Source organism: Gossypium raimondii, chromosome 8 (assembly GCF_025698545.1).
Source record: "Gossypium raimondii isolate GPD5lz chromosome 8, ASM2569854v1, whole genome shotgun sequence".
NCBI lineage: Eukaryota > Viridiplantae > Streptophyta > Magnoliopsida > Malvales > Malvaceae > Gossypium > Gossypium raimondii.
Window position 1 is genome coordinate 11,404,493 of NC_068572.1, and position 24,440 is coordinate 11,428,932.

General features: G+C 35.1%; 1 protein-coding gene across 3 annotated transcripts; it reads right to left on the bottom strand.

Moving 5' to 3' along the window:
• Positions 1-5,036: 5,036 nt before the first annotated feature.
• On the bottom strand, positions 5,037-8,934 carry LOC105790792 (BTB/POZ domain-containing protein At1g03010). 3 transcript variants are annotated; one of them, XM_052634353.1, is made up of 5 exons: positions 8,753-8,934; positions 8,575-8,666; positions 7,494-7,560; positions 5,955-7,163; positions 5,037-5,847 (listed from the first exon to the last, which is right to left on the bottom strand). In XM_052634353.1, exons 2-5 carry the CDS (start codon positions 8,664-8,666, stop codon positions 5,308-5,310), a joined length of 1,908 nt encoding a protein of 635 aa, XP_052490313.1. In that variant the 5' UTR covers positions 8,753-8,934; the 3' UTR covers positions 5,037-5,307. The 3 variants fall into 3 exon arrangements, with proteins under 3 accessions (XP_052490313.1, XP_012474000.1, XP_012474001.1); XM_012618546.2 differs by having other exon boundaries at positions 8,575-8,934; XM_012618547.2 differs by lacking the exons at positions 8,575-8,666; positions 8,753-8,934 and adding an exon at positions 7,661-8,490.
• Between the last annotated feature and the right edge of the window lie 15,506 nt (positions 8,935-24,440).

Consider the following 24,440-nt stretch of genomic DNA (forward strand, 5'->3'; position numbering starts at 1 on the left):
TTCTTTTTGTGTAGGTGTTGAGTTCAGATTCATCTTTCACAGGTCAAGTTGACTCCATTGTTGTAGAATATGATGATTTTGTGAAGGTTTTGAGTTCAGACTAAGTTTAATAAATATAACTTTTTTTTGAACATAGACTGCAATGCAACAGAAGGCCATAAAGAGACCCAAATACTCTGACAGACCAAAGATTCGAAAGGGACCGAAGCGACTTGGTTCTTTTGTTTACTTTTGTTTATTTTGTAATTCTATCAAAGCTTGAATGTAACTAGACCTTAGAGTTGTTAGGATTTGAATTTGATAGATGTAATGGCTGAATCATTCAGCTCTTGAATTTGTATTATTTTGTATTTCAAGTTGCTAAAACTGATGGGAGCAGTTACATGTTTAGGTAACTTTCATACTAATTTTGTAACACTTTATATTTCAAATGAAATGGAAAGTAAATGTAATCCATTTGGTTACAAGTTTTTGCTCTCAAGTTTTTTGTTTTGCTTTTCTTTTCTACTTATTGTTTGAGAGCTTATGCTCTTTATGCTTCACTTCTGTGTTTGCTGCTGTATTTGTTCCAACAAATGGTAATCAGAGCCTCCTATCTTTGAGGACCTTTGTTGTTTAAGTTCTAGTTTTCAAAACCAACTTAGAATTGTGTTTGCAAAATCAGTTTCAGTAGCATGAGTTTTGCTCCTCCTCTACCACCAGTTTTTGCTGGAGACAACTACCACATTTGGGTAGTCAAGATGAAGACATATCTCCAAGAACTTGACCTCTGGAGTGCAGTTGAAAGTGATGTTGAGCTACCACCATTAACAGCAAATCCTACAATTGCTCAGATCAGACAACATGGTGAGGAACGAGCCAAAAAGCACAAAGCTATGGCCTGTCTGCAGAATGGTGTGTCTGATGTTATCTTCACTTGCATTATGGCCTGTGACTCTCCTAAACAGGCATGGGACAGGCTGAAAGAGGAGTTTATGGGATCAGACAAGACCAGGCAGTAACAAGTCATCTACCTGAGAAGGGAGTTTGAAAATTTAAAGATGAAGGAGTCAAAAACCATTAAACAGTATTCTGATAACAATCAACAACAAAAGACTCCTAGGAAAGGATTTTAGTGACAGTAGAGTAGTTGAGAAGGTGATTACCACTCTTCCAAAGAGGTTTGAATCAAAAATCTCCTCACTGGAGGACTTGAGGGACCTTACAACCATTTCCTTGTCTGAATTGGTTAATTCTCTCTATGCACTCTAGCAGAGGAGGGCTAGCAGACAGGAGGAGAACCCTGAAGGAGCTTTTCAAGCAAGAGCCAGAGAAGGTTCTAGCTCAAATCAGAGAGCTAAGAAACCTTGGTTTGAAAGAAGGGACAAAGCAAAGAAAGAAGCTAACAAAGAAGCAGGCAGAAGGAGGTTTCCACCATGCATTCACTGCAAGAAGACCAATCACCTGGAGAAATTTTGCTAGACCAGGCTAGACATACAGTGCAAAATCTGTAAGCAGTATAGTCATCATGAGAAGATTTGTAGAAATCATGAGAAGGTACAAGCTCAGCCAGTACAAGCCAAGACTGCTGAAGATATGCAAGCTCAAGAGGAGCGTGTGTTCACTGCTTCATGTTTTGCAACCAACCGCAAATGTAGTTGGCTTGTGGACAGTGGTTGCTCACACCACATGGCTGCTGATGAGAGCTTGTTCAAGGATCTTGATAAGGGCTATGTCTCGAAAGTCAGGATAGGCAATGGCAACCTGATTCAAGCAAAGGGCAGAGGTAATGTTGTGATCAACACTAGATCAGGTAACAAAGTTATCTCAGATGTGCTCTATGTGCCTGAAATTGATCAGAACTTACTTAGTGTAGGACAGTTAGTCAAGAAAGGTTATTCTCTAGTTTTCAAGAATGATTCTTGTGTTATAATTGATGTTCATGGTAGGGAGATAGTCTTAGCACCTATGGCAGACAAATGTTTCATGCTGGATGTAAGTCAGCTTGAGAAAAGTGCTTATACAAGCTCAATTGATAATACTAATCTTTGGCACAAGAGGTTTGGCTATGTTAATCTCAAATCACTTGATTTGCTGCACAAAATGAGTATGACAGAGGACATGGTGAAGGTTAATGCAAGTGAATCAGTTTGTGAGGTGTGTAAGCTTGGTAAACAAGCTAGGTTGCCCTTTCCAGATAACCAAGCATGGAGGGCTCGAGACAGACTTGAGCTGGTGCACTCAGATGTCTGTGGACCAATGAAGACACCTTCATTGAATGGCAATAAGTACTTTATATTGTTTATTGATGATCCGACCAGATTTTGCTGGGTTTACCTTATGAAATAGAAGTCAGATGTGTTTAAAATGTTTGCAAAGTTTAAGGCTTGGGTAGAAAATCAAGCAGGCTGCAAGATTAAGGCTTTGAGAACAAACAATGGTACAGAATACTTGTCTGAAAGATTCCAGAAGCAATGTGAGCAGGCTGGAATCCATCATTAGCTGACCACAGTGTACATTCCTCAGCAAAATGGAGTGAATGAGAGGAAAAACAGGACAGTGATGAATATGACCAGGTGTTTGTTGTTCCAAAGCAAGCTTCCAAGCATTTTTTGGGCTGAAGGTGTCAACACTTCAATATACTTGCTCAATAGGCTGCCAACACATGCTGTGAAGGACAAGACCCCTTTTGAAGCATGGTATGGTCTTAAACCTGTTGTCTCACACTTAAAATTGTTTGGCTACATATGTTATGTACTTGTACTAGCAGAAAGAAGAACCAAACTTGAGAAGAGGTCAATTGCTGGCATATTTGTTGGCTACAATAGCTGTAAGAAGGGCTATAGAATATTTGATCCCTCGACCAAGAAGATTTTGGTAAGTAGGGATGTTAAATTTGATGAAACAAGGTTTTGGAACTTTGATGGTTCAGATACAAGTCATTTTGGAGAAGAGAAAGGTGATAGCAACCTGGAATTGGCAGAAAGTGAAGTCAGTAATGCCAATGTTGATGATGCTCCTGTAAGAGGGACCAAGTCCATTGCTGATATCTACCAGAGATGCAATGTAGCCATTGCTGAACCCTCAAGCTATAAAGAGGCAGTTAGAAGCAATAGTTGGAAGAAAGCTATGGAGGCTGAAATCGATATGATCCACAAGAATGATACTTGGAATCTAGTGGACAGACCTGAACAGAAGAAGGTCATTGGTGCCAAGTGGGTTTACAAGGCCAAGTTCAATGTAGATGGCTCTCTGAATAAGCACAAGGCAAGGCTTTTGGTGAAAGGGTACATCCAACATTTTGGCATTGATTTTGAGGAAACTTTTGCTCCAGTAGCAAGGCTGGACACTATAAAGTTGTTGTTTGCCTTGGCTGCACAGAAACAGTGGAAAGTCCATCAGCTTGATGTGAAGTCAGCTTTCCTGAATGGCTTCCTTAAAAAGGAAATCTATCTTGAACAACCTGATGGATTTAAAGTTCAAGGAAAGGAGGACAAGGTTTATAGGCTGAAGAAGGCAATTTACGGTTTGAAACAGGCTCCTCGAGCCTGGTATGACAGAATTGATAAGTATCTGTCTAAACTCAACTTTGAGAAAAGCTTGAGTGAACCAACTTTGTTTGTGAAGAAGTCTAAAGATGAGACACTGTTGATAGTGTCAATATATGTGGATGATTTGTTGGTGACTGGAAGCAAAATTGAGCTGATTCAAGAGTTCAAGGAGAAGATGCAAGTCATGTTTGATATGACAGATTTGGAAATTATGAGTTATTTCCTTGGTATGGAAGTGAGTCAAATTGGTCAGGGCATTTTCATCAGTCAACATGCATTTGCTTTGAAAATACTCACTAAATTCCATATGGACAATTGTAAACCAGTAAGTACACCTTTGGTCATAGGACATAAGTTGAGCAGCTTTGGAAACGAAGAAAAAGTGGATGAAAGGGAGTATAGGAGTTTAGTTGGATGTTTGCTTTACTTAACAGCAACTAGGCCTGATCTTATGTATTCAGTCAGTTTGCTATCTCGTTCATGCATAGTTGCAACACATAACATTTAAAGGCAGCAAAGAGAATCCTCAGGTATGTCAAAGGAACCTTGAAGTTTGGAGTGATGTTCAAGTCAGGGAGTAAGCTAAAATTGACTGGCTACTCAGACAGTGACTGGGGAGGTTCAATTGATGATATGAGGAGTACCTCGGTCTATCTTTTTACACTTGGTTCGGGAGCTTTCTGTTGGATCTCTAAAAAGCAACAAACAGTTGCTTAATCAACTGCTGAGGCAGAGTACATAGTAGCAGCTGGAGCAATAAGTCAGGCTATTTGGCTTAGAAAATTGTTGAGTGATTTGAATGAGGAACAATTTGAGCCTACTGAGATTATGGTTGATAATTAGTCAGCAATAGCTATCTCCAAGAATGTTGTTTTTCATGGTAAAACAAAACATTTTAAACTCAAATTCTATTTTGTTCGAGAGGCAGTGCAATCAAAGGATGTAAGTCTTGCACATTGTAGCTCACAAGACCAATTGGCTGATATTTTGACAAAGCCTCATGGTACTATGAAGTTTGAATTTCTTTGAGAATCAATTGGTGTTTGTTGCCTACAATCCAAGGAGGAGTGTTGAACATGGACTGCAATGCAACAGAAGGCCATGAAACAGACCAGCAGCTACAGTAGACCAGCATTCGAGTAGGACCAGAAGCAGCTTGGTTCTTTTGTTTACTTTTGTTTATTTTGTAATGCTATCAAAGCTTGAATGTAACTAGACCTTAGAGTTGTTAGGATTTGAATTTGATGGGAGCAGTTACATGTTTAGGTAACTGTCATACTAATTTTGTAACACTTTATATTTCAAATGAAATGGAAAGTAAATGTAATCCATTCGGTGACAAGTTTTTACTCTCAAGTTTTCTGTTTTGCTTTTCTTTTCTGCTTGCTGTTTGAGAGCTTATGCTCTTTGTGCTTCACTTCTGTGTTTGCTGCTGTATTTGTTCCAACACTTTTATATGAACCGTTAAAATTAATGAATTGATGTTGATAATGTTAGAAGAAGTGATGGTTTACAAGTTTGTTTGTCTGCTTCTTCATTCATATACATATTCTCTATCATACATGTCACATTTTTACGATGCATGTTTTGCCTGAGTATGCCTGGCCTTATCCTCAAGGCAATGATCTCACTAGACAAAGCAACCCCAAAATCCAACATTCAACAAAGAAATGAAGAGAAAGGGGAAAAGCTATTATCTCAGCCTGCCATTAGACCACAAATTTCACACTAGATATAATTACTATACACTCTCAGTTATACACACCTTTTACAACAGTCATGATACCGAGTAATGCCTTCTCCTTTGAAACAAAAATCGAGATTCTGAATTTGCTTTACCCCCTATAGGCTTAAGATTGTTGATCCTGAACAAGGAGTTGAGCTTGCTTAACTTCTTGGTGAATGATTTGAATAACTTGTTAGCAGGATGGGACCTGACCAACTCTTGTTTCATGGACACATGATCTTTTTCTAGGTCGGTTAGCCTCATTCTCATTCTTGCAACTTCAAGTTTCAGCTCTCGGTTCTCTCTTCTCACCGATGCATAGTTGTCTCTGGGTGAGATGGCTCCACTTGCTGCACCGCTGCTTGATCGTTGAGGGAACTGACCATTGATTGCACCGAAAAAGAGCTGATTGTGGCCTCCATTCATTGCATTCCGAAGCCTAATTTGCTCGAAATATAGGACTTGGACAGCCATTTGCACCGGTAACCTTTCATTCTGCGCTGCATGGCTACAGGCTTCTTGAGATAGTTTCTGACAGTCTATTGTTTTGCATAGTCTGTAGCGTTCAGAATCCTTTATGTTCGGGTGAACCTGAAAAAAGAAGCAGAAAATGGTTCTAAGAGCCACGCAACAAAATATGAAATACTGAAAGATAATTAGCTATTCAACTACTTGGTTCTTTCGTGTGAGATCCTCACTTTGAGGAAGATATCAACAGATCTGTATAGTGCATCGCTAACAATGCGAGCATGGTCTGGAAGTAGTTCTGCTAATGCTATGAATTTTGATGGCGACAAGTTTGTGTCTAGTGCAACTTCAGCAAGGTACGAGTCCAGCAACTTGGACACTTTAAGGATTGAACTTTGTTTGGGAGATCCCGGACTGTCAAAATCATATGCCATTTCACTTTCATCTCTCAAGCGATTATCCTCATCATCATCATCATCATCATCATCATCCAAGTTCAAAAAGATGGAGAAGATCCTCAGAATTGACTCTGTATCATACATGGCTGTATGATTGTTTCCATGTGAATTGGCTGGTATTAGTATATCTTCAAGAATGGCCTGGTCCAGTTGCAGACCTGTCCGCCTCTCTAAATCTGATCTGCTAGATGTTGATACTGACGAGGATATTGCGGTTTTCAGTAAACTGGAGAGAAATGCCATGGGAACTGGACTTTTCCTTGATTGAGTTGGCAGTAAGCTAACTATGGCTTCGACGATTACCCTTTGTTTCTTTTGCAGCTCCAATTCCAAAAGGCTTCCCTTTACAAAGTGATGGTCCCTTACGATGAGACTTTGAAGAGAATTATGGGTGTAATTTATCAAAATTTTGCAGATCATATCTTGTCTTAGACCTTTCGACTTTATGGCCAATAAAACTCGTTGGAAGAAATCAATATTAAGGACTGCCAGAGACTTTCCCCACCAGTCAGATGGTGTCTCAGGTTCCATGTTTGGTATAGCCTTTGATGGGAAGTTGTGATCAAGTTTCAATAAGCCAGAAGTAAGCTGCTCTTTGCATGCATTATTTGCAATTGCGTTGATAAGCCGGTTAACCAGGTTTATCTCTTCGGATATAGGCAAGAGGCTCTCACAACGGTGAAGAACTGCTATGGTGCTCGATATGTTCGGGACAACCATGTCCTTTAGATAAGCTTCTGTACGAGCTTCAAGGTTATTCTCAGCAAACTCTTCGGCCATTTCCAGGTAATGTGATATACATCTTAGCATTGCAACGTTTGATAATGTAATCTCAACATTTATTCCATAGCAGAACTTAGCTGCTAGCTCAAATGCCTCCGGTCCACCCGGAGCAGAAGAGAGATTTATGCGTGAAATTTTAGTGTCCTTGGCGTCAATCAACAGCTTCCTGATTCTTCCACTCCGAGAAACTAGAGGAAACTGAAAAACAAAAATTGCAACCACATGACTAAAGTATTCCAATGGTGCAACCAATTTTCTTTGGGGTATTACCAGAAAACATAAAACGGTAGATTGTGTTCATACTTCGTAGTTCCATTTTCAGTATTGCAACTATAGGTTACAGCAATAGTTTTTAAGTATAGATAGTTAAATATTGTTGATCTCGAAGAGTCTCAGCATTTACACATGTGCTGAAATGCAATCTTAAAAGTATAAAAACACAAGCTTGTTTACACAAGGACAATAGTTTCTATATACAATAACGAGGCACCATGATAATGAAATGTCAAAAGTAGATTATCAGTTTACCTTGTGAAGTGCAAAGCTTGATGTTCCAACCTCAATCTTTAGATCACTGGAAACATCAGAAATAGGCCTGCAAAGATTGATAACTAGGTTAAATGTTTCTGGATAAAGTCATAAACATTAAAAGAACAAGGAAATTAAATGAAAAATATAGATGAATTCATTTCTACATGTTTGGTAGTGCCATTAATTGAGATATCATATTTTTCGTTTTGCCAAAGACCTGCACTCCCATGCTTGAACCCATAATTCAATCACGCTGGTTCAGACAGTTTTATTTTTATTGTTGGTTTCATTTTAGAACATCTCAAGATATGGACAAAGTTTTATCTTGATTCCACTGGTTTGACATGGAGGGCCCAGATGGGAAAAAACAGAAAACTCAATAATTATAGCATGAGTGGTGTTTGCTCAAACAGAAGAGTAAGCAATAAGATCTGAATTAGACAGTGCTGATAGTACGGGTTTTGGGTTGGAAATAAAAAACAATTAAAATGTTTTACTCTCTTGGGTTGCCTAGATTAATATGATGGGATCCAATCCATTTGGAGTGGCCCCTTGGATTTATTGATTTGCTGTTTGTATTTTTGTTGCATTCATCAGTGAGGGACAGGAAGGGTTTGTCAGGCTCAAATTAACTGTCGTATGACTTTCTGGTACGTGTTTGAAAGCCTCTAGACGGTGGATTTAAAACAAGAAAATTATTGATAGGCAGCTTATGGGAATTTAGCAGTTCATATATATTTTTTTTTGATTGAATGGAACAACTTGTAAGGTCAAGATCACAGCTCGGAAAGGAGTTAAACCGTCACACTCTGACACCGACTATATCACAGGCTTATCAGCAAGTGGTGCTGTCTATTGGAGGGGCCTTAGACGAGGCTGGTAAGAGACTGAAACCCCCTATGAATTGAAAATGAATGGGGAATCTATCAAAATTGCTTGATATTCGAGAACTATGATATGCATTGTCTCACAATAAATTAAACTATGATATGTATGTATGAAAGTAACCTTAAAACTACCCTGCAAAACAAGGTTTCTGCCATGGAAACAAGAGCAAAAAAATAACATTGTACCATACCATTCAGTAGCATGCCTTATACTAGAACTTGGACGAAAAGATCTCATCCCAGATATACTTGGTTTCAGTTCAGCAACAGTGACAACACCCATCTTCAAAAAAAAAAAAAAAAAACCAGTAAAATTCAGATTTCAGCCTCAATGCTCCCTCTGAAAGCTCTGAACCAGCAGTCCCTCACCAAAGAAGTTTTTTTTTCTTTCAGTCCAATAGTTTCATGGTTTTCTGCAGCTGACAGCTTGTTTATGGAACACTAATGATGAGTGATCTCTCTCTTTCTTTCTCTTAATGATCTTCTATTGTGGAAAAGAGAAAGGGTGGAGTGAGGTAAAAGTAACATGAACTCATGCAAGATTAAAGGGTAGTGATGACTTTGAAATATACTTTTTTAATGAATGTATATAATATGCCTAATCTAAAGCCAAGAACGTGTTGGTCTGTTGCTTCAACTTTTCGGTGAAAGGTAGTGAGAGTGTCTTTGTTTTTTTACATGCGTTGAACTTTAAATCTATCATATATGAACTCGTACTTTCTTTTTGAAATGATTTTCGTTTATGAAGGAAAGATATCTCAGGATTCGTAAGAGCTGCAGTGGTGTTTTAGGATGTAATTATGTGTAATGAAAGGGTAAAAGTATGATAGATATAGTTGGACGGGGTTGACAAAATAACTAAACAGCAGCTAACATATTATGTATATCTAATGTTGACCTACAGAACTATTTTTTAACAGTGGGAATAGAGTAAAGTAATTTTATTTTTTTACTTTGAGAAGGTTTTAAATATATGATTTCAAATTTATGTACTCTAGCATTAAATTAATTATACAGAATAATATTTTAATTTGACTGTTTAATTTTTAAATTTAACTCGAATAATTTCACTCTATCCAACTCGAATTGAATTTTATTTTACTCGATTAAAAAATTTAAATCAAATTAAAATAATAAAATAAAATTATTAACTCAATTAACTTAAAAATCTTTTATAAAGGGCTTTTACCGAAATGAAAGCTACCTACTAAGAAAAGATTAGCATGTGTAAAGTCTCATAAAGTAGGAAATTAAGAAGATTTTCGTGTTGTATAATTAGTACAGCTCTCTTCTCTGTCCATAGTACATCACTCAAGAACTTGCTTTAAATTTTGCAGAGAATATACATATATAAATATAGCCTATTTTCAGTCCTATATCTAAGATGCCTAGGCTTTCAATTATGGACATTTCTCTGCCACAATTTCTAGGACGATACCTCAGCAGCCATACTTTTCTGAATTTCTTCAAAATGAAATTTGAAGTCTATGTCATTCATTCCTTCCCTCTGTCTTACACAAATTTTAGTGCAAATATTTGTTGGTTTTGGACAAACATCCTTTTTTGGAGAGGATGCCACCGATTAAATATGACAAATTTAAACCCCATTTGAAAGCACAAAAACAAATGGGGCAAATGCAACCATTCTAGCTACAAAAATATCCATCTAGAAGTGTGAATAATTTTTGCTTTATTGTGTCAAGCTCCACTTTACCTAATCACCCATACATACATAAATTTATTGGGTATTTTGAGTGTGTTATATATTTATCTACTCTTTGGAATGGCAGACTGTTGGATTAATAATGACCTAAGATTGCTTTTGATCAAGTGGTAATAATGATCCCATCAACTCATACCTTTATGTGCATGGCCTATTAATAGTGAGTGGTTAGCATTTGATCAAATGCTAAAGTGATTTGATCATTTTGCCTTTTTTTCTTTCTTGGTTAGGCCATTATGCCTTCCCTCCTCTCTGTTTTTCCATGAGAGTTTTCAGAATTGAATAGTTTGCATTAAATTGCAAATGTATGTCTCCTTGGATAAAATACATCACTTCTTGACGAAGTCTTAATTAAATTGTTTATGTATATACGGACCATGTGTTATGGCAATGAGCAGCCACATGAGAGAGCTTAAGATATTGGGTTTTTTGAACTCTGAATATTTTTGGTTGCATGAAGAACAAATTATTAGACTGTGGCACCTGAATAATTCATCATGAGAGTAGCATAATGTATGAAATATTGGTGTAGCCACTCGCAGTTTTGCCTTTTTATCACTACCTCACCTTTTTGGCTTTGCCAAATATAAACAAACTTATTTTGGACCCTTCCAAAAAAAAAATGTGATTTATATCAGAAATCTCAGTTGCAAGTTCAGTTCATTTCTCAAATTAAAGTTTTCTTTATATTGTAACTCAGAATATTAGAATTAACTACAAAGTACTACATATGTCTTTGTTTTTGTACAGACAAAGAAAATCAAAATTTGGGTTGAAAACTTTGTTTGTGGATCTGTTTCTAGTGGAAGTATAGACCAGACATTTGGTTACCTAAAAGTTAAAAGCCAAAAGGGTATCTTCTTTTGTCACAATTCTTTTTTTTTTTTTTCTACTTTTAAATGCAGTTGATGAAGAAAGCAACTTTTGAATCATTAGTGCAGGTGAGCAATGGTGGTGGCTACAATTATAGTGACACAAATATGTGAGCCCACTGTTTTGAAAGCACCCCCCATTCCCCCAAAGGCGCATAACTGCATATAATCCACCGTATGTGCTGCTATGATCATCATATTGCTGCAAATCAAGGATCGATGGCTGATCGTGTGGGTGTATATTCTTTAATTATGATCTTAATACAATCATTCTCCTTTTCCTAAATGAACCTGGTGCATTTATTGTTCTTTGTCATTAAAAGGGTGGCTTTCAAATCATTGAACTATTGCTTGTCTCTGTATTTTACAAGATAGCTTGTTCATCCTCCCTCGCTTTGTTGGAGCATAAATTCTGGGTAGTGCCAACATATAGAGTTATGTGTTATATCAGATTATAGACTAAAACTCAAAGCACACAAACTGTACAGTAGGCTGAGATTGTCGGTCAAAGAGAATCAGAATGAACCAATTCTCAGAAGCTTTGACCTTCAAAGAGGTGAAAGAAATCCCATGAACATTTGCATATATAATACAAACATTACAGTATTATTTATTTTTGGTTGAAGATGCTACTGTATGATTAGATGAAGTTTTAACTGTAGTGTTTGGTAACAAGCGAAACTTGGGGGGGACAGAGAGGACTTTGTTTATGAACTTTTAGCCGTAAGTCAAGCAAACCGGGAAACAACCTTTTTTTAATCTCGACAGTAAGAAACATCACTTTTGAACTTGTCTTTGGGAGACCAAAATTGTTACGCATGCTTAATTTTATAGAGTGATTTGATTTAGAGATGAATTATACAAAGAATTAATGAGTGCCCCCACTCTAGTGAATCCAGAGAACCAAAAACAGATGGAGTAAACTGGGTTAATATCAATGACAAAAGAACCTATTTATGTATGATGTACTATGGTTGGCATATCGCTTTCTAGCAATGCCAAGCGGGTAGAAGCAAGAAAAAGTGAAAATATTTGGTGATCCCAAAGTAAATTCGCATATCAGCCCATGATTGTTAATGGTTGAGCTGTACTTGGGTAACATATTTCCAAGGTAAGTGGCTTGTTTTTCGCGAAATTTCAGATAGTTCTTCAATATTTACAAACAGATTTTCAAGGTAAAACTACTATTTAGGCGGTGGTGGTTGTTGGAAACTTTGAACTCTTTTATTCTATTTTTTCAACTAAAATAATCAATTAAGTTCTTCCATTAATGGAATTTGTGGTTGACCACGTTAACCTTTAAAATAAATTGACAAACCAATCATATAGTAACATGCGGCAGCTTCTGGTTTAATCTAATATTTTCTCATACAAATGATTAAAATCATTTAAAAATTATTAAAAATGAATAAATATTAAGAATATTTAAAATATATATAATAATATTAATATAAACTTATAAATATTATAAAAAATAAAACTTATAAATATTATACAAATATAAAATATAAAAAATTATAAAATTAATAAAACATATTTAAAATATTTTAAAATTTTATAAAATTCTTAAAACATAAAAAATCATAAAAATTATAAGAATATTTGAAATTTTATAAAAATTGATATAAATGTATAAAAATTATAAAAAAAATCATAAAAACTTGAACTGGATCGGATCAGTTGGTTGGACCAATTAGACCAAAATCAACAAGAATACCAGTCCGAAAAAAACCATTAGATTTGTTGACTTGGGAATTGGATGGTTGAACCAATTTTTTTATTTTTTAAAATTTTTAATTTTTTATTTAATTGAACTTGACGAACCAATCGAACTAGTCAAACTGGAAAATCAATGGTCTAACAAGTTTGACCACCGATCCAATTTTGAAAACCTTTGTCAAAATATTTCATACTAAGATATGCTAATAGTTGGATAATTTCTTAGATTTTTTTATAATTTTTTATAATATTTATAACTTTTTATAACTTGTTATAATTTTTATAAGTTTATATCAATTTTTAATTTTTAATAATTTTTATATTTTTTATGTTAGCTCGAAAGATTAAATTGAAATCATCAATAGGGGGTGAATTAGCTTTTAAGAAAATTTGTGGAAGCAACAAAAGAATGTGCAACAATGAACACAATAATTTATAGTGGATCGCCCTAATTGCTTACTACATTACCTTAACTTTTCACAACTAAAGATTTTTCCAAATTCGCTAATTTGACAACCTTTGAGGACAATGTTTAACATTACAATCTCCCTTAAGATTTCTACCCAAAATCTTAATATTACAAATCTCTTAAGATTTCTACTCAAACCTTAAGACTCAATCCTCTTAAAAAAAATAACAAATAGAAAACTAACAAGCAATCCTTACAAGATTGATGTGTTTGCTAATTAAGCACACATACAAAGAACAACACTTGAACTGAATGAATACAATGAAAGCTCATATGTGTTTATAAGAAGAAAATGAAAGAATTAAGCACTAAGGTTGTTTTGATTGATCTTTAAGCTTGATGATATCTCTCCTTTTTGTAGGACCTTTGGAACATCGCATTTATATCCTCTAATATATTTCTAACCGTTAGGGTTGTTGTGAAAGTTAATAGAGTCGTTGGAGATGAAAATACCAGATCGTTAAATTCACTTGCAACAAAAGGTATTGATACTTTTTCTACGAGTATGGATACTCTTAGTATTTAATGTCTGATTCAGTGACCATTGCAATTAGTTTGCAATGATACCAAAGACAATTTATCAATACCAGGTATTGATACTTTTTGTGTTTGTTTGAAAAAACATACAAACAGAATGCAAATTTGGTATAGATTTTAGAATGAGTATCGATATCTTGAAAACTATCGTTACTTGGCCAAAAAATGTCGATATTTTTTTGCCTGGAGCAATACTGACTTGTTTAATTGTAACAGCCCGATTTTGGGCCTAGTCGGCACAGTGGTTTCGGGACCACAAATTTGACGAGGAAAAAATTTATTTTTATTATATTTTTATGGTCTACGATTTCATGAAATGATTTTGTGAAAATTTCGTTCGAAAATTTCGACGTTTGGGCACTCAATTTAGTAAAAAGGACTAAATTAGACCATTGGTTAACTTTTTGGACAAAAATGGACATGAGATAAGTGAAATAGGATATTTTTAAGTTGGGGGCATTTTGGTCATTTAGTAATTAAAAGAATTAAAAAGGCCAAAATAGCCAAAAATTTGTCCATCTTCAAGCCTTGGCCGAATTTCACAAGGGGGGAGCCATAGTTAGGGTTTTCAAGCTTCCAAGCTCCATAGTAAGTGATTCCAAGCCCCGTTTTTAATGTTCTTTACGTTTTTAGAGTCCTGGTAACTTGATTTAGCTTATTCTAGCTGTAATTTAACCTAGGGTTTATATTTGGAAAAATACCCATAGGTGAAATGTGTTTATTTTGATGTTTTATGTTAAAATATGAAGCTTGAAATTATGTTAAACAACTTTTGTTAAGCGATTTTAAGTGAAAACCAGTAAAACGACATAATCGGTAAAAATACCTAATGTTCATAAGTAAGTGTTAGAGGGGGAATTCAATGTTGCCATAGAAGGGAAAAATGTTCAGCATGTCATAATACATAAGAATAAGGGATGATGTTTAATTTACGAGCTTTGGGGCAAAAGTGTAAATATGTAAAAGTTTAAGGGCAAAATTGTAATTTTGAAAAAGTTTGAGTCAATGGCTGTTTTGATAAATGTGAGTATTAAATAAGTCAAATGTGTTATTATAGATCAAGAAAGAAGTGGAATCGACCTTGATCGGAGAAAAGAAAAGATTAAAGACTAAATTGCTAAATTTTTATATTGTTGCACCAAAGTAAGTTACGTGTAACTAATAACAATATATTTTTATAAATTTTGAATTATATTTTTATAAATTTTGAATTATATTTGATATGAATTATTTAAGTGATAAAGTGTTTAAAATAAAGTGTTAAGTGTAAATTTCGGGTTGAACTTAGGAATAGAAGTGGATACAAGTGGCATGTCACTAGAGACCAGTGTTACAGTGTTACAGTGAGTCCCGGGTGCTGGGTGATCTAGCATGTGTTGCAGATACCTGACAGCTTATGTGAGCAGGCCTGTGGACATTTCCAATGTTATTGATCAGTGGTAGCTTCGGCTACATTTCAATGGTAGCTACGGCTACTTATCAGTGGTAGCTTCGGCTACATTTCAGTGGTAGCTACGGCTACGTATCAGTGGTAGCTTCGGCTACATATCAGTATGGCACTTATGTGCTAATTCTCTACGTATCCGTGTATATTCCGAGTGTTCAACGGGAAATTGACTAAGTGAAAATACATGAGATCATGTAACGATTAAGTGTAATTGAATGATGAATATATGTATAGAATTGAATTGAATAGTGATCGAAAGTGAAAAAGTGAAATTATGAAATAGTAGAATTAGCAACAAAATAGTTTTGGATAGAAACAGTTGTGTGACTTTGAAAAATCACCATAAATGGTGGAAATTGAATTAGAGAGTGAATAAGATATGAAATGAAATCTTAATGAGTCTATTTTTACATAAAATAAACATAGCAAGCAAAATACTTATATATTTTGAGATATTTTAAGTTTAGTGAGACAGGGTCAGAATGAGTTTGGAATCCCCTATTCTGACTTTGGAAAATTGTTAAAAATTGTACAAAAATAATTACGGGCTAAACTTTATATGTTTAGAACCCTGAATGAGTATATTTTCAATTAAAATAAACTTAAGTACCATCTGAATTCTGTAAAGTGAGATAATTAATTTTTAGTGAAGAGATGCCAGAACTGTCAAACAGTGAAACAGGGGAAACTTTAAAGAATAAACTGTAATTAATGGCTAAACCAAAAATTCTTAAAATTTTATGGTAAGAAGATATGTAAATCTAGTTTCAAGGAAAATTAACGGATCTTAATTTGGAGCTTTGTATCTCTGGATAAAAATAATTTAGTGACTCTGACCGGATAGAAAGCTTTGAATATACATGTGAGTGACTAGTAAAATTATAGAAAATGTTATTTATAAGAGTGTTATGTACATTAAGGATGTGGAATGGAGAGGAGGAGGAGGAAAAATAAAATATATGAATAATTTGTATATAAATTGGTCATATGCCGATTATATTTGATAAACGTTGAATTAGAAATGACATAATGTTTCATTTCAATTAGTTATTATGACTTGAATTGTAAATTCATATGGATGAAACCAAACAATTATTATGAATTGAATTGTAAATTCATATGGATGAAACCAAAAAATTATTTGTTAGTATTATGCATGACATAATGTATTATTCTATATATATATTCATGGTTGAATTATGATTGTTGAGAAATATAGATAAATTGGAAAGAAAGTTCAAATTGAGTAGAACGCAGGGTTGAGTACTTTCGTTCAGTGATAAAGACGAATTGACGGAAAATACCATGGATGGACCATGGCAATAAGTGATATGTAATTTCGTGTAAGACCATAGCTGGGCTATGGCATCGGTATATGTTATGTGATTACGTGTAAGACCATAGTTGGACTATGGCATCGAGAAAATAAAGTACTCAATTCCATAAGACATTCACTAATTTGAAAAAGTTGGTAAGTGTTACATGGACTCACACTCAAGTGATAGATTTATTGTGATTTTTGAAGTTGAATTCAATTAAGTGATTTCTCCAATTGGATATTGTATATGGCAAGATGTGTTAGTGAATTACATAATTATGAAATGATATTTGAAGTTCAGTAAGTGATATATGAAATTAATATGAAAAGATTTATGATTGTTATTAGTATTGTTCCGACATAATGTGGATTCTTCGATGTTGAAATGATTTAACGAATTTATTAGCATATGAATGAGTATGAGACTCATATGAGTTAGTATAGATATGTACATGTGTCTTATAAGCTTTGAAATGATAAGACTTGTGAATTGTGAATTAATCTGTGTGAAAGTATATGGGATAGATTAGCGAATCTTTATAAGATATTGAATATTTAATACATTACAATGGTTTAATAGGAAAAATATGACGATACGAGAATATGAAATGATACAGATCAATTCAAGTACTTGCGAGAAGCAAGTAATAATTGATAAATTCATATGACGAGAAAGTGAAGGATTATAAGTTCATATATGGCTATGAAATGAACAAATGGTGATAGCTATAAGGCTTGGATCGAATGAGTATATATACATTGGGCCTTGTAAGCCCTAATTAGCGATTCGAAGATAATAGTATGAAATTTTATAACTCAGTTTAATACATTTATAAATGTATGTGTTTTGGTAATGCCTCGTACCCTATTCCGATGTCGAATACGGGTAAGGAGTGTTATAATGTGACATCGCCAAATTCGGCCATAACGTTTAGGCCGGGTTTGGGGTGTTACAGTTTTAACATGATTCAAAATGTTTAACTCAATTGAAACCATTTTAACTTTGATTTTGTCTGTACAAGCCCATTTTGCTCGGGCCCAGACAAATAAAACCCAAAAAAAAAAAGAATAATTAACAGTCCAAGAAATTTAACCCAAAACACCCTAGCCCAAATGCCAAACCCAAACAAGCCTAACCCTAAACCTAACCCTAGCAGCCCACTAAACCCAATAACATAAAACAACAAAAAATAAACAAAACCCTAGGTGCACCGCACCTAGGGCCTTTTGTCTTCTGACGCCTGCCAGTCTACCGCCACACAGCCAACAACTCCTTCTGCCACCGCCGTACCTGCTTCAACCACTCACTTGCAGGGAAATGACAACAAATATAGAAAATTCTTATAAAAATGGCTATAAAGCCATATAAAACCATTGTAAATGGGGGGATTTTTCTTTTGAAAAAAAAAAGACAGATTCAAACACATAAAAAACAAACAGTAGATCGAAGAAAAACAAGTTGGAGCGTGCAAAGGTCATTTTTTTATTTCCGAAACTATTTACATTAGAAAATCTCTTCATTTTCCTTTTGTTTTTTTTTAAAAAAAACTGTATACATATACATATATATCAAAATATTCAAAAAAAAAGAGAAAAAAAACTTACATTTTTAGTTTTTCGGCCACCGTGGACGGCGGCGCCGTTGCCGGTAACCAGCGGCCGCCACGGTGGCTCTCCTATTTAGATTCTGGGCAATGCTCAGAGAAAAAAATTGAGCGAAAGAATTTTTTTTTTAAACAGTTGCACAAATGAATTTTTTTTTCTTTAAATTTTTACTTTTCTAAGCCCCCAAAACGACATCGTTTTGGGATTGGCTTCATATGCCCAAAACGACGCCGTTTTGACACGACCCGCATCCGACCCGATTGGCAAGCCTAGGATTCGCGTGTTTCTGGATAAAAAGGGTTATTTACGCCTCTAGTCCTTCTGCTTTTGAGGTTGTTTGCAATCGGGTCCTATGTTTTTATTTTTTTAATTTCTTTAATTTGCCACAAAATTTCACCTTTCTCTCGATTTGGTCCTTAATGAAGCTGTGCGTTTTGGAGGGGAAGGGAAATTTGCCCTTTTAGTCCCTCTATGTTATTCGCGCGTTCAGAATAGTCTCTCCCCTTTAATTTATTTATGTTTCGACCCCGAATTTTAATTTTTTATTTCGATTTAGTCATTTTCTTTGTTATTTTGGTTGTTTTCTCATTGAAATTAATCAATTGAATACTATTATTGTTATTATTATATTATTATTATTTTCTCATTTATATCTTTTAATTTCAAACTTTGTTATATATATGCATACTAGATATTTTATAATTTTATTTATTTTCGTTATTGTTATTATTGTTTTATTTGATATTTATTTATTTATGTGTTCATTATTATTTAAAAAACGTTTTAGTTTCATTTGTCTATTTATTTGTTTTTTATATGTAATCGATTTGTCTTTTTTATTTATTATTTTTGTTGTGATTGCTCGTGTTATCTATGTTCATATCATTATATTCATTATTGTCATTTATTAATGCAACATTTATTCATATATCAAATTTAACATTACATCAATTTTTACCCAAAATTCGTAAAAAAAGGAAAATTTTGAAAATAAAGGCAATACTCGGTATTGGGATCTTCGAGAGGGTTGAGCCCTAACGTATTGGGTTCCAATTTTTTCGTTGAATCTAAATAATCGAGAATGATCTTTAATCAAGAAACATAAATAAAAAGTTCATTATCGGGATTTTAATACGTTGTGTCCTAACGCATTGGATATGACACGTTGTTTTCTCGAGATGAGGATTTTTTCTAAAAAATAATAAAGGCAATATTTTGCGTTTGGAAATTCGAGAAAACGTGCCCTAATGTGATGGGTTTCGATTTCTTCGACCAAATAGCCAAATATCCTTTTAAAATTTCAAAGTAAGGCAATATTTTACGTTTGGAAATTTGAGAAAACGTGCCCTAATGTGCTGGGTTTCGATTTCTCGTTTAGCCAAATAGTCAAATAGCCTCTTAAAAGTATGGGTTTTGGAAACCATAAGGTGATCTTGGTTTCGAGAGTTTAAAGTATCGTATCCTAATGTGCTGGATGTGATATTCTTTTGGAACAAGAGAATCTTAAATTCCAACCCATATTGTTCGAAAGTTTTTAGGATCGTATTTTTAAAATTCTTCAAAGTTTTCAATTTTCGACATTAAGACATTAACTAATCAACTAGGTACCAATTTTTGGGCGTTACGAGGGTGCTAATCCTTCCTCGTATGTAACCGACTCTCGAACCTGGTTTTTTTAATTTCGTGGACCAAAATCGTTGTTTTAATAAAATTAAATCGTTTATTAAAAACAACCACTTTTCAATGTGATCCGATCACACCTTATCAAAAAGGATTGGTGGCGACTCCTGTTTTCGTTTTCAAAATCCATGTCGACCCCGTTTTATCCCAAAAAATGGTGTCAACAGCTTGGCGACTCCGCTGGGGACCCAAAATAAGAGAGTCAAGTCATGAGTTGATTATTTTTTGTCTTTTTGTCAAAAATTGAAAACTTGGTTTAAATGTACGATCCTTTCATTGCATTCCATCGGTCTTTATTACAATTTTCATCGTTGATGTTTATAATTGATGTGTTCGTTTAAGTTTTGGTATCTTTCTACATTGCATTGTATGACCGTTGGTCACACCCTTTTAATTGGGAGTGAGAAGCTAGTCCTTCGTGAAGTTTTCACCTCTGTGCAGGATAGTGGATCGCTTTCGGGATACATCCGTACCTATGTATTCGTGAGATTTTCATCTCCGTACAGCCATAGGGAAATGTATTCCCCTGAACCAAACTCGGTCCATATGAGCCTATAATGGGTGAGGATCAAGGAATCTGCTGGTTCGGGTACCTTTGCTTTAGAGCCGAACAACATGTAGTGAACCTAAGAGCCTACCCTATGTAGAACCACTTCAAACCCCTAGTGGTCACCCGAATAGGTGTTCTATTTATTCTTGCTTGCTTTTCCTTTGTACTAACCTATTTTATTTTGTTTTGGTTATGATTGCATTGCATTTTCATCATAAAAAAAAGGTGTTGATTCACGTTCAGTTGCTAAATAGAGAGCTTGTCATAAGAAAATGGGTTTCTTGATAAATTGGATGACAATACAGTTTTCTGAATATGGTCCAAGAAAACGTGATAAGAGAAGGATGATAGTTTAATGGAGGACTACACGACCATTGCTCCGTTGCCCGAGGATTTAAGATGACAAGATTATTCGAGAGCCACTGAACTTTCTTAAAGAGAAGCCAACGAGCATCACGACAATGAATGAGCAACGAGTCGCGGCCCAGATCAAGCAAAAGGGAGATATAAAAGATGTCCCTTTTGAAGAGTTCGTGAGATTTATCTTAACGCTCGAATAAAGAAGAGGATCGAATGTCTCCGCCTAGGAGGGTAAAGCCGTATATATATTCGCTTTATGTAAAAAGATTTGTTTTCTAGTACAGTTGTTCTAATAAAATTGAACCAAGAATCAACGTCTCTTTTTGCATTCATTTCATGCATTTGCTTTACATGACATCATGTGCATTAAGGACCATTAAAAGACCCTAATTGAGTAAAATTATTTCAGCTAATCTGGAAAGCCAACATTCTTGCGGTACTTGAACAGAAACTAAATGAATGGACCAAATGTTGGAGAGATTAGAGTAGATGCAAATACAGATGCTAGAGCAATTGGCCAAATTTCAACAAGATATAAAAGATCAGATGCTAGAAGTCCAAAGAAATCTGATGAGCCAGTTAACCTAGTTATTGGATATGGGGTTAGAAAAGGAAACAAACCCAGTGGTCCACTTTGGGAATGATAATGAAGGCCCTGCATATCTTCCAAGCTTTACCCCAACAAACATCCAAGCACAACCAAACACATATCCACAAAAGGTAACTGTTAACATCCGACCACAATACCAGACCAATACCTCAAAACCGGTGAATTTCGCGACAGGCTCAGGTTCCAATCTTAGGGGAAATCTAACTAATCCTGTTGTCCTCGATGATCTAGCGAAAACAAAATAGATGAGAGGAGAGTTCTCAAAACAAGTTGAAGATCGTTACAAACAGAAAGGGCAAGAGTGGAACTCCCAAAACAATACTTCAAAGGTCTCGAGGAAGAGGAAAAATGAGGTGAATAATGCGGGCAGGTATAACGAGGGTTATTCAAAGACGACACCATAAGCCGACCAAGGACGAGTTACTCGCCATCGATCCCCAAGATAAGAATCCAGCACAAAGCAAAACATTAAGAAGTCCCAATTTGCACCAATCCCAATATCATACCGGGAGCTGTATCAGAGTTTATTTGACGCACATGTTGTCTCCCCTTTCTACTTGAAGCCTTTACAACCTCTGTACCCCAAATGGTACGACACAAATGCGCAATGTGACTATCATGCAGGAATTACGATGCATTCTATAGAAAACTGCACTGCCTTTAAAAAGCTGGTCGAAAGGTTTATCAATATAGGCATTGTAAAATTTGAGGATTCAGTCAGTACAGAAAACACGCTACTCAATCATATGGATAATGGGTAGAATGCGATGAATGAAGAAATGTTGGGAAACGTTCACATCAGTGCCATATACGAAGAAACAACTGAAGAAGAGATCTTATTAGATATTCGCCCTTATAAACCTGGGAGTGTTCTAAATAATGGGGCAGCAAAAGAGACCTTGTAGTATTTAAAGCCTACTTAGAGTAATATACAGAACACACTTGTTGCTTTCAGCCTAGAGGCAACAAGAACTCTTTTGTGAAATAGGCTCATGTCTAAACGTCGTTCTTTTAATGAAATATATCTTTGCGATTATTTTTTAGCCAATATTCTTTCATTCTTTATGAATAATTATTTTTATTCTTTCATTCTTTCTTCCAAATCATTCTTTCATTCATTCTTAATCATACTATACAGATAATTATTCTTAAATTCATACATTCTTTGTATATTCTTTTGTACCTACAATAGGTCCCCAGATATCAATGACATGAGTGACGCTGCTATAGACTCAGAATCTCCTTTTGAGCGAGACATGTATTTAGAGGGATCTCATGACTTTGAAGATGACATAGATTGTAGCCTATCTCTGGACTTGTTAAAGATGGTAGAACAAGATGAAAAACAGATCCTACCTTACAAATAATTAATGGAGTTCATGACTTTTCTCTATGTGGGGCATGGATGTCATTGAACCAATCTTGCCAAAAGTTTCTGGCGGTCAACAATTCAATTTTGCAGCCGTCGATTACCTCACTAAGTTGGTAGAAACTGCTTCATATGCCAATGTCATAAAGTCGACGATCAGTAAATTCTTGAAAATCCATATGTCGGTACGAAATGCCAAAAAAGATCATATCCGACAATGCACTAAATTTGAACAACAGAATAATATCAAAAGTTTGCAGTCTGTTCACGATTAATGCCATATCGTCTAAAAAAGCTTTGCCGGGGCAACGTCTTCCTTTTTGGCTTATCGTGGTTTCACCTATTAAGGTCAAGATTCTCTTCTCTCTAAGTTTTTGGATCCAATCCCGATTGAAGAGGAATGTTCAAAGTTATCCATCATGGTCAAATGTGCCAAAAGTAAATGATGCGAGCTCACAAAAAGAAGAAGAAGAGTTTGCCCTAGAGGATTTCACGAGAGAGACCTAGTTTTGAAGAAGATCATTCCCATGTAAAAAAGAACATCATAAGAAAGTGAATGCCAAACTGGGAAGGATCTTATGTGGAAGATCTTGTCTAAAAAAGTGTTGATTTTGATCAGAAGGGATAACAAGGACATGCCTAATTCTATGAGTTCAGATTCAAACAAAAAAAATTTTTTTAAAAGAAAAAGAAAGAAAAAGATAAAAGAAGAAGAAAAGAAGAAAAAAGAAAAATGAGAGGCCAAGGTGAAAACCCGCAAAGGGCGCCTTGAGACCAAAGGGGATTTGAGTTAAAAACCCGAAAAGGACGGCTCAAAATTTTGATCAAAATGGGACATAAGATGGTCAAAGTAGCTCAAATTTTGATCAGATTGGGGCTTGTGGTGATCTTGTTATACCTGAATCAACATGAAAGAGTAGGCGACATCTTGGGGCATCGAAAAAGTCTTGTAGATCTCCTAAACACATGTCAAACTAGGAATGGTCCTTTAGAAAGTTGTACAGAGAATTCAAGCTGCGATATCTGGGGCACCTAACGTTCATGCTATTTATATATTGAATTTGTTGTTCTTGGAATACTTCTTTCTTTTTCAAGATACGTGTTCTAATCAAGTCCTCTTATTCTTACTATCATTGATAATTTATTTCGAGCTATGCTTCTGAATCAATTCTATTTTATTCATCGTTATGATCTTTTGCAAGCATGTTGCATTGGAATATTGATTAATGGACAAATAATACTTTCGCAATGGAAGTTTTGCATATTACTCTAGAAGTTTCTAAATAATATAGAAACCTGAAACAGGACTATTGTTTAGAAAACACCAAGTTTAAAGGGTGAAATATCTAAGAAGGAAAAGTCTAAGTTAAGACTATCCTTTCGGATTTTGTTGTCCAAACATTGATTGAACAAAATGACAAGATGCCGTGTTGGTGACAAAGCTTCAATGAACAAACAAGCAATGATCACTGAGTGATAAGAAGAGCAAGTTCTGCAATTGTGCATAAACATTTGATACGACACCTTGAGAACGGTGTAAGGCCAAAGAGATCAGATCCTGTATCCCTAAATTGCAGTGGGAAATATTTGAGAAAGAGCCAAATCTTATACTCAGTGGGAGAAAGATGATTCAAAATTTATGTCCCAAAATTACAATGGATTGAGCCTTGAAGATTACAGTGGGGGCAATCCGGTTAAGTAAGATATGAGCATTACCAACCGGACAAGATAGCATTATGACGTGTTGGCAATAAAGCCGTATTGAACAATGAGCAATAACAACTCAAACATTGAGGGA

Bases quoted from the DNA above. Each gene is read 5' to 3' on its own strand.
- LOC105790792 (XM_052634353.1), bottom strand. From the start codon at position 8,666: ATGGGTGTTGTCACTGTTGCTGAACTGAAACCAAGTATATCTGGGATG. The intron at 7,561-8,574 runs GTATGGTACAAT...CAATCTTTGCAG, and splicing joins ATAAGGCATGCTACTGAATG to GCCTATTTCTGATGTTTCCA. The intron at 7,164-7,493 runs GTAAACTGATAA...TTTGTTTTTCAG, and splicing joins CAAGCTTTGCACTTCACAAG to TTTCCTCTAGTTTCTCGGAG.